This window comes from Gambusia affinis, linkage group LG20 (genome assembly GCF_019740435.1).
Source record: "Gambusia affinis linkage group LG20, SWU_Gaff_1.0, whole genome shotgun sequence".
NCBI lineage: Eukaryota > Metazoa > Chordata > Actinopteri > Cyprinodontiformes > Poeciliidae > Gambusia > Gambusia affinis.
The window spans coordinates 21317313-21327808 of NC_057887.1; the positions used below are offsets into that span (position 1 = coordinate 21317313).

Consider the following 10496-nt stretch of genomic DNA (forward strand, 5'->3'; position numbering starts at 1 on the left):
AGATGATTTAAAACATAAATCTGTCCTGTGACAAAACCTGAGAGTGAAAGCTTCACACGGTTAAAAAGCGACTGGAATGTGCACATGACAATCTTCTCCATGTTTCCTGCTGACACGCCATCCTGAGATCATCGTACAAACTGGCATTTAAAGACGTTTCACTTTGCTTTTTATCACCTCATAATATTGGGCATCTTATTTATTTAGATTACATTTCATTTCCTCAAACTGCAGAGGATCAACTATTGGGTTGTGGATACAGATGAACACAACTTCACTAATCACAGCTTTTAATCAGCAGCCACATTCCTTTTTGTTCATTTTTGTATTTTTTATTCCAAACCAGAGATTTTAATAAGAAATATTTTGAAAATTGGCTTTTTGTGACTTAAAAACAGTCATTTGTTCCATATTAATCCAAAAAGTGAAACTCTTATTAATCACTCTGATTATTTAGTTACGTCTCACAGCCAACCCCATGACATGGATACAAATAAGTTTCACAACTGAAATGTCACCCCTCAAATCCAGTGTCCTGCTTCACATGTTTTCCTGGCTTAAATTGTTCTCTGAGAACATATAAACTACATATTCATTTAATTCAGGTTTGATAAAACATTTAAAAATATTCAGGCTACCAGCATTCAAGGACCGACTTCAACCACTGGCCTGAGGTTTGACAATTATTCAACAAACAGGCTTGACAAACTCCAAAGAGAGAGTAAGTCACAAAAGGTCATTGTTGAACAAGTTGGTTGGAAGAATATTAATGGAAAGTTGAGCGGAAGGAAAAAGTTTTATGGAAGTTCCCTAAACAACAGGAATAACTGCAGTTTTACATCAACAAAAATGAACAAATTTGCAGTTATATTATTGAGATTTTTGACAATGGAGGGTAGAGAGCCGAAAAATTACAAGTAAGAATAGCACTAAAGCTTATTCTTACTCAAGTAAAAGTAAAAAGTATCCATCCAAGAAATGAGTCAAAAAGTACCTGATCAAAACATCAATCATTTAATATTTAAAAATGACATCATCAGACGGACCAAAATATAAAGTTAAGTGGAAATTTTAGTATTTTAAGGACAAAAATGACAATAATTCATGTAGGTAATAGAAAAAGTTTCCAAATCAGTTTCTGTCAGTAAAAAACTTCAACAGAAACAGCAGGTCTGATTCTGGTGAATCGTTGGATTGTTTTTGATTCAGTTGGTAGAAAAATCCAGAAGAGTAGAGATACTTTATAATAAAACTGCTCAAGTAAAATTAAAAAGTACAGCGTAGTAAAAATACTCTTACGAATAAATTTTCACCAGAATGTTATTACAGTAAATATAACAAGTTGCTGTACAACTCTGGTCTGGGTTTTCAGTCATTTTAAGCTAAATTTCTGTTAGAAAAAAAAAAGCAGAGTTCATCAAAGTGTATCTCACATTACTAAATATCTATAACTATTCCATCTTTTTCCAGCTTGTGCTTTTTTTATCCTCCTTTGCCTCATGCAGGACAGACCCTGAGCAGGCGTTCCCATAATGCACTGTTAAGGACATCAGGATCATTCTTCCCAGGCATGTGCCTCTGTCACTCACCAGCCTTCAGCTGCACGTTGCTGTCCCTCTGTGTCCTCTGTGCTCCCGGCACACGGCTGGCACTTTGCTCCCGGACCTCCCCTCGCTGCCCCTCTGCAGCCGGAGAAAACTTTTTTCATTTTCTTATTTTAAACTGCGGTTCAAAACAGGAAGTTTTGGAGGATCTGAGCAAAGACGGTTGGACGTCGTTTACTTTTCACGCTCCATCATGGCCTTCGTACGAAGCTGGGTAGTCGCCCTCCTGCTGGTGCTCCTGTCGCCGCTGCAGCTTCCCCACTCTGGCTTAGCCCAGGATGTGGCTGAGGAGGAAGAGGAGGAAGAGGAGGATGACACCAGACATGCAGAGGAAGCTGAGGATGAAGATGGGGAAGGTGCTGAGGAAGACGAAGAGTTAGGAGAAGAAGAAACTGATGAGGAGGAAGCTGACGAAGAGGAAGCTGACGAAGAGGAAGCTGACGAAGAACAGGAGGAAGGAGAGGAAGAGGAGGAGGAGGATGAGAAGGAAGGAGAGGAAGAGGAGGAGGAAGAGGCTGCAGAGGTAGATGATGAAAGCGATGGAGAAGAGGAGGAAGAAAATGAGGCATCAGAGTCGGATGATGGAAGTGAAGAGGAAGAGGATGATGAAGAAGAGGATGAGGCTGCAGACGATAAAGTAGCTGGTGATGAGGAAGAGGAGGATGATGAAGTAGCTGGTGATGAGGAAGAGGAGGATGATGAAGTAGCTGGTGATGAGGAAGAGGAAGCAGAGGATCATCCTGCTGAAGATGAAGAAGGTACGGCTGCTCTTCATCCTCCTTTTACAGATCATAAACGTCTTCAGGATGTGAACTTATAAACTTTAAATCTGGAGTCATCTGAGTGGATTTTTAATCTGTGACGCTGCTAAAGTCCCTCCAGCTGCTTTGGAGGCGCCGTCACACATTTCAGTCCAGAAATAGAGCTGCTTATCTGTGGCGGAAACAAACTGCTCCCGTCTTTGTTCAGTTCACTTCTGAGGCTCCAAAACAGGCTCTAAAATAAAACATCAAACTCGGATCAGAACGTTTTAATCTGCTTTCTCTTTGCCAAATTTAAAAAAAATGAATGATAAACAGCCTCTAAACATGTCTGCCTCTGATTAATGAACATAAACTGCTGAGTAAAATCCAAACTACTCACCACTTTCTGCTACTGACTTAAAAATGCATCAACATTTTTAAGTTGATGTATTTTGTCAGTATTTGTATCTGTCAATATTTTTTCCTGTTTATCCAACGTTTAATCCAGATGTTTGTAATCCGGAAACACAAAACGAATCAAACCAAATTATTTTTATTTGATTTATTCATTTCAAACAGCTTTTTAAAAACAGCAAGAAAAATCAGTAGGACAGAGAAAAGATGTGCGAACATAACCAAGAACTAAATAATTAGTTTCCCACGACTTTTCTGTGTGAAAAGCAGCAGGAAGACGTGAACACTTGTTTAATCCTAGTTCAATTTAATTAAACATATTAATTACCGACTGAATAATCATCAGAAATCAGAAGATAATGAAACGTATCATGTGTAGAGAAAACCAGTTTTGTGCTCCTCAGGTATAAATTTAACCCATTAATCAACAAAAACATCTGAATTAGAAGGTTTTGTTTGGTGCCTCCTTTATTCTGAAGATTTACAAATTATTTTAAGCTGAATAAATTAATTTTCTTATACTTTTTGTTGGAAGACGTCGTTCTAAAACTATATTTTTTCATCAGAAGTCCTTCCTGGAGTTATATAAAGTCTGGCAGAATTAAATGCTAAAACAATAAATACTTTAATGTTCCCATTTCCAAGTTTTACTGTTTCTGTTTTAGGGATGACATCCAGAACCGTTTCCTCCTTTAAGCATCATTTGTATGGTGGCATCCATTGTTTTCAATTCTGACCAACTTTTATTGTGTCAATTACATGCTCACTGCCAAAACACAAAACCTTAATGAATATTTTGGTCTAGTTTCTAGTGCAGATACAACTCTGGAGAAAAAAATAAGAGACCTCTTGAAACAATCAGCTTCTCTGATTTCACTCTTTAGAGGTTTATGTTTGAGTAAAATGAACTACTGACAACATTTTTCTGAAATTTTTGTATTTATTTGCAGAAAATGAGAATGCAGAGATGCAGAGCTTTCAGACCTCAAATAATGCAAAGAAAAGAAGTTCCTAATCATTTGGAAACAACGTCACTAATGTTTGAACGAGTTCAGAAGTTCAGAGGTTTTCAGTGCAGTGGGCTCTGTAGTTGTATCTTAGTGCACCTAAAATAAGACAAAGTAAGATATAGATGTATTTTTAAGTTAATAATGGTTCCATTGGCAGATTATTTAACTCATAACAAGACATTTACCCCATAAGTTAATTTATCTGCCAATAGAACAAGAACTTTTTAATCAACATTAAGGAATTATTTACTTAAAAAAGGCTGGAAGTTTGAGTTAGTTTTGTCTTATTTCAACTGTACTAAGATATTTGTGTTAGAAACTAGATTAAAGATACTTGATAAGAGTTTGTGTTTTTGCAGTGTGAATAATTTTCATCATGCTTTTTCTTCAGGAGTGGAGTCTGATGCAGTGAGTGTGCATGGAAGCCATATTTGCTGAACACATAACTTTTTAGTTTTGACAGAAAAACTGTACCTGCTTGTTTTAAGTCTAACAACAACAATTCTTCTCACATTTCTGAGATATTTTGCAATTTATTTGTGGTCGGTTTATGGTGAAAATGTTATGGACCAAACATATGCAGAAGTTTGGGAGCAACTCCTGTACATGTGAGTTGAAGGGTTTTAATAATAACAGAAAATAAAACTTTCAGAACCAGAAACAATGAAAGAAATGAGCAGAGAACAATGGAAACCAGGGAGCTTCAACACAGAGGAGATTTAATCCATGACATGGAAACCAAGTGAGTCTAATTAGGGGGATGTTGAACAGCTGCGGGTCTGCTGAGTGGAGCTTACTGAAGGAAGGAGACTAATTAGCACAGAGGGAGCTGAACCAGCACAGAAAGGGGAAAAAGTCCAACCCAAGAGGAATTAACTACAGAATTAAATAAAAGGAATGAACTCACATTATGAGGTGACAGAAAAGAGTTTGAGCTGAGACTCAAACTGAGACTAAATGTGTGTTCATTCTTAACTTGGACTAAATGTGTTCATTTCTTTGCATTAACTGCACAACGTTTAGTTGTGTCTACAGTCTTCTACTCTTTAAGTCAAATAAGTAAATTTATTTTCTTTATTCTGTTGGCTTTAGATGAAGAAGAAATCACAACCGATGAAACAAACGAAGAGGAGGAAACTTCAGGCAAACAGCAGTTCCACTCCGGATCGTTGTGTAGCGTTTGCTCCATCTGCGAGGTATAAAAGAGTAACTTTTACTTGTCATATTTTTATAAACGTCTAAATTAACTTTTCTTTTTTTGCTGTTTCTTTAACTCCCTCTCAGTCATTTTCAGATCAGTGGGATTATTTATATTTTTGACCCGTGAATCATTCAGTCGTAATAAGACTTCATTAAGACTGAAAACAGTCTGGACAGTTTTATGTCTACACTAACAGCTCAGCAAAGAATCACAAGAATAAAACTTGTTCCCTGTTTAGTTGTGAAAAAGATACTGAAGCTTCATGGTTTATATTGAAAATCACCTCAGTCTAAAAAATATTCAGTGTTTCAGAGACTTAAAATCTTTTCTTTAAAAATAAGATTTTCTTTTTTTTTTTTGCAGAGATCAGTAAATGAACCGTTACAATAATCCAAACGACTAAAAATAAAAGCCAGTTTCAGTTTTCTGTGTCCCTTTATGACAGTAAGCTGGTTGTGGTCAAAGTTTTGAAGATCCTAGTAAGCTGATAAATGCTGGACTTAATTGTTAAAGTTCAGGTCGGAGTCCTGAACATTTGAATTTTTGTAGCCAGAAACTAAAACTCCAGTAAGCTGGAAGATAATAAAGTCACTTCCTCCTTCTTTCCCACGTTTCCTCTGCTGGGGAAAGTATTTTCTGCTCTTTCTGTGTCAGTTAATGCACCTTAAAGTACCCATAAATTATTTTAAAGTATTTTGTTGACAACTCAAACCTTGTCCTAAAGAAATAAATCAAAGAAAAAGGCAGAAAAACTCCTCAAAGTCAGAAGTTTGATGATACATAAAACTTTATTAAAAAGTATCGGTATCGGTGATCCGGGTCCGGTATTTACTTGGTACCTCTGTTTCTCACTCTGCATTGTAAAACTGTTTCTTCCAGCGTTGCTCTGAACACTGTGATAAGTGTCCGTGTGCGGAGGGAGACGAGTCGGATCACTGTGAGAACTGCGAAGTGAGAACCTTCATCACTGAAACTCCTGAGCAGAAAAATTTATTTTATTTTATAATTCTGCAGATTGTTTCTGTCTGACGGCTTTCTGCTGTGTTTCTGTCCAGGTTTGCTCGTCCTGCTACATCTGCCCCATCCTGTGTGAGACCATTTGCACTCCAGGTCAGTTATCTCACTTCTGCTGCCGTCTTCTTCTTCTTCTTCTTCTTTTTCTTTTAATCTGATGAAACGTTTTACTATGTTGGATTTTGCTCAGGCGGTTTCGTCGATGAACTCACCAGATCCATCTTTCAGTGAGTTTTATTCCTTCTTGCATCACTTGGATATCTGGACAGAAGAAAAGCTCCTGTGGCTTTAATAGATTTCTGTATTTGACGCCTTTTCAGATCCGTTTCTTCTCTACTTTGAGCAAAATGCACCGAAGCTTCTTCCAAGAAGATGATTGGGATAAAACTGTTTGTTCAGCAGCAAAACAAGGACTTGACATCCAGCAGGAGTTAATCTTCAGTCATTGTTTATGTTCTAATTAAAGCTTTAATGTTATTAGGAGGTCAGGTTGGGAGGTTTATTACATTTTTGTATGAATTGTCTTGTAAAATATAAAAGCTACAGTCACTCATTTCATGTTGGAGCAAGAATATAAATAAAACTGAGGGGGAAAAAAGTTGTAAGTAACATATATTGACACTTAAATACACAGAAAATGTAGAAAAGTAACATCCACCTCTTTTTAAATCATGGATTAAATGTAAATAAACACATTTCTATATATACATATATAGTATTGGCAATTTGCTAAATCATAAAGTTTAAGGACTGAGGGAGAGGGAGGGCGCTCATCCCGCCTCCCATCTAAAGCCCTGCAGGCCTCACCTTTCAGTTAGCATCAGCGCTGATACATTCAAACAAGCTTTTTATGCTCTAGTGTGGCTGAATTGAAACCATTCTGCTGCCAAAAACAACCAATCAGAGACAGGAGGAGGGTCTTAACGCTGTCAATCAACCTTGAAAACGCTCTGCTAAATGTGCTAATTGTGGAGAAACAACTTACCGTTACAGGAAACCCGTTTACCCTCAGCTATCAGTGGGTATGCTAACTAGCCTTAGCATTTGCAATAAGATCTGTTGACGGGAAAAGCTGCAGTCACATGACATGATGTAATCAGTATCAGAGCTCTGATTGGTTGTTTCTTGCACGGGGAGCAAGCAGAGGAGCTTGATTTTTGTTTTTTGTTTTATTTTTGACAGACGAGATTACGTGATGGATTCGTGAACCGTCACGACATGGAGACTGTTTCACCAAATATGTGAGAAAAATATCTACATTTTTTAACAAAAGTTCTGTACGACGACCTTAAGGGAAACTAATCTTGACTAAATTTATTAAAATAAAAAAATATAAAATAAATGAATTTATTTTATATTCAAATCTTCATTAGATAGCAAAGTGTAAAGCAGAAGTTTGCAGCCCAAACAACGTGGAGAGACGTTAGCTAACGTGGGTTCAGGAAGAATCTCCTGATTTACTTTTCAAGAAACGCTTCCTTTCCTCCTCATTCAGCTGACTCAACAAATTTAGCAAAGTAAACATAAACTCCATAATCAAAACAAGACTTTTGCAGAAGCTTACAACACTTTGGTTGTAAATTCATGTTTCCTCATAACCTGGAAAGAAACCTGTGCATCAAAGAATCACCGCCTGCAGCTGAGGCAGCTGGCAGGTTGTATGTCTGGTTTTCTGTTTTTATGGGACCGGTGGTATGTACTTACAGCTTACCTGCATACAGTCTGAGTTCAAAAGAAGCGGCAAAGTGCACCAGTGCAACCAGTTACTCTGGAACTTTGAGGATGTTAATTTTTTATAGTAATTGTTTTTTATAAATCTGTTGGATTGGTTTGATCCGGGTCTCACTCACCGGAAAGCCTCGGTCTTGGTCTTGGTCTTGGTCTGGACTCGGTTCGGTGATTTCGACACCAACATCCCTTTGACCTCCATTAGAGATGCACTTTTCCCACCAAGCCTGTCATGTGATTAACAATCAAGTTGATAGTGACAGTTTTGCTCTGGAGGCTCACTTTTGTGTAGAACCTTTTATTAATATATCAGGACATTATCCTCAAGCTTTGCAAACCATCAGCTGCATTAAAATAAACATTTGCCTTAATAACACCAGAGTCAGATCAAAGTAACGCTCTTCATCTCAGGATACAAAAACACGCCGCTAAGCATTCTGGGAAATAGTTCCCACTCCTCTCTTTTTCTTCTTTCAGTGTATTTAAGAGCTAAACTAAAATCTAAATAATATAAAGTAACACACAACTAGCTACTGTTGCAAACTCACGCATTTAGGTTCGAAATTTAAAACTCACTAAATTTGACTTAAAGAGTTGAAGATAGTACACAGAAGTAAATGCAGCTCCAGTTTTTTACAGTGAAGTACATTTTGGTGTTAAGCAGGAAAACCTACAAAATGAAAATACTAATGATGAGCAGGTGGTGAAAGAAAACACAGACAGGGCGTGGGAAGGTAATGACAGGTCGTCTCCTCTTACCACCGGGTGTCTGCTTAGTTTTTTAAAGTTTTCTGATCAGTAATGCAGCCATCAGTATTGTTGAGAGAAACCCAACAGATTCACGTTCCCATGTGGATCATTACAGCCGTTCTGATGTACTCACACACTCCAGCATCTCTGTGAATGCAATGATTTTTACATGCAGTGGTGATAAATCGAGGCGTCTGTCCTTCAGCTTTGAATCAGACTGAAGAAAAGTGTTTATACAACACAGTTGGTGGCGGTCATTAACGAGAGTGGCGGGGGAAATACATTTAACAGGAAGCACATCGAAGCACGGCTCTTGGAAGCCATCATGTTGTTTCGACGACAAGAAAACATTCTTCACACTTGGCAGTGGTTCTGCTGTCTGTGACTCAGCAGAAACAAAGGAAAATAACTTTAGTACCGACATACTGAATGTTAGGTCTGGTGCATCTCATAATTAAAACATCAATCTCCTTCCTTATGGACCTCAATTTCATAACTGTAAATCCTTGCTGTGTTTTTAAATTTAGAATAATAAAAACTCATTTTCATTTTGGGTCAAATCAAAAATCTGGATGTTCTTAAAGGGCCGGTTTATAGAAGCCATTAAACTGTTAAAATATCAACAAATAGCTGCTGGTTTCAGCATTCAGGATGTCTTCCTTAAAATGAAATAATATTGAAAACCTTTTCAGTCCAACCAGGATTTCTTGATTGTTTTTGTGGGGTTTTTTTTGTTGTTGTTTTTTTGCAGTTAAAATCATAGATTTTGTGGAGCTAATCTAGAAATATTTGAAAGGAATTTTTACAATATTTGCTTTACTATATGACATTAAAAGTGACTTTTTTTAAATTGCTCATCAATCATGATCTCTGACTACAAGTCGACATCAAGTAAAGCTGAGGCAGCAGACACTTAAACACAAAGGTTTTGGACAATTTTTAGAAAAATTTGCAGTAAAACCAGAAAAAAAGTTTGATTTTTCATGAATTCTGCAGATTTGTGAAAAACTGGAGGGACTTATTGATGTAATTTGGAGTCTAGAGGGCCGCATAAATAGCTACAGTGGGCCAGATTTGGCCCGCAAGCCTTGAGTTTGACATGTGCTTCAAAAGGACGAACAAAAAGAGGACTAATGACGTGTGGTGAAGCGTGAGTGAAAACACCGGCTGAAGGTCAAACAACCGGTTCATTAAATGCAATGATGTTTGTACAAAAACAGGAAAAATTATATTAAACAGAAGTGGGTACTGTGACACGAGGTCCTGCTGCAAGACAGCGTCTGTTGTTACCTCACATCTCAGGACCTCCATGTTGCGGTAAACGGCAAGGAAAGTGAATAAAATCTGCAGGAAACTGGTATTAAACAGTACATCAATGATATTTCTGTTATATATTAAAGTAAATGGCAGCTCCTCAGCTTAATACTAGGAATAAAACTGCCTGCAAGCAACTCTGGAGCTCAATTATTAACATCTAGTGCCACAAGTTTAATAAATACAAAATACAAAGTGAGACAAAAGGACAGAGTGTGGATAAAGGAGCCTGGACATTTCCAGAAAGTCAAACATTTGAGCCCCTGATGAAGGAAACAGTGAGTTTACATCATTCCTCTCTTGTAATTATAAAACACATAAACATGTAATTTATTCATTTCTTTCTAAAAGACAATGGGACCGATTGTGTAAGTTCTCTTAACAGGAACTTCTTTCTAAACTGTGATTGTGTGCACAAACTGCATTCAGCACTTTTTTCTATCACTTCTGTAATTTGCTGTGGAATTGGTTTGCAAACCTTCCTGCAGATTAAACACTTAATCATGCTGAGATCCATGATTACTTATTGATTTAGATGTTTTTTTTTGGGATGTATTTATTTGCTAATTCTTCTATTTTGTCTCAGTGCTCTCATATAAAACCTTTATATTCCACAGGCCAATAGGAAAGGAAGAATCAGACACCTGGTCTACTGGTCTGCAGCCAGTTTAGTATATAATTGTACTTTCTCCTACTGCTCTCCAATGTTACATTATTT

The 10496-nt window shown here is 37.2% G+C and overlaps 1 protein-coding gene across 2 annotated transcripts; it reads left to right on the forward strand.

Moving 5' to 3' along the window:
• The first annotated feature begins 1353 nt into the window (after positions 1–1353).
• LOC122823583 (cilia- and flagella-associated protein 251) lies at positions 1354–10115 on the forward strand. 2 transcript variants are annotated; one of them, XM_044103351.1, is made up of 6 exons: positions 1371–2362; positions 4864–4967; positions 5852–5923; positions 6028–6082; positions 6177–6213; positions 6307–10115. In XM_044103351.1, the coding sequence occupies exons 1-6, from the start codon at positions 1798–1800 to the stop codon at positions 6326–6328; spliced, it is 855 nt and encodes a 284-aa protein (XP_043959286.1). In that variant the 5' UTR covers positions 1371–1797; the 3' UTR covers positions 6329–10115. The 2 variants fall into 2 exon arrangements, with proteins under 2 accessions (XP_043959287.1, XP_043959286.1); XM_044103352.1 differs by lacking the exon at positions 6307–10115 and having other exon boundaries at positions 1354–2362; positions 6177–6217.
• Positions 10116–10496: the final 381 nt, after the last annotated feature.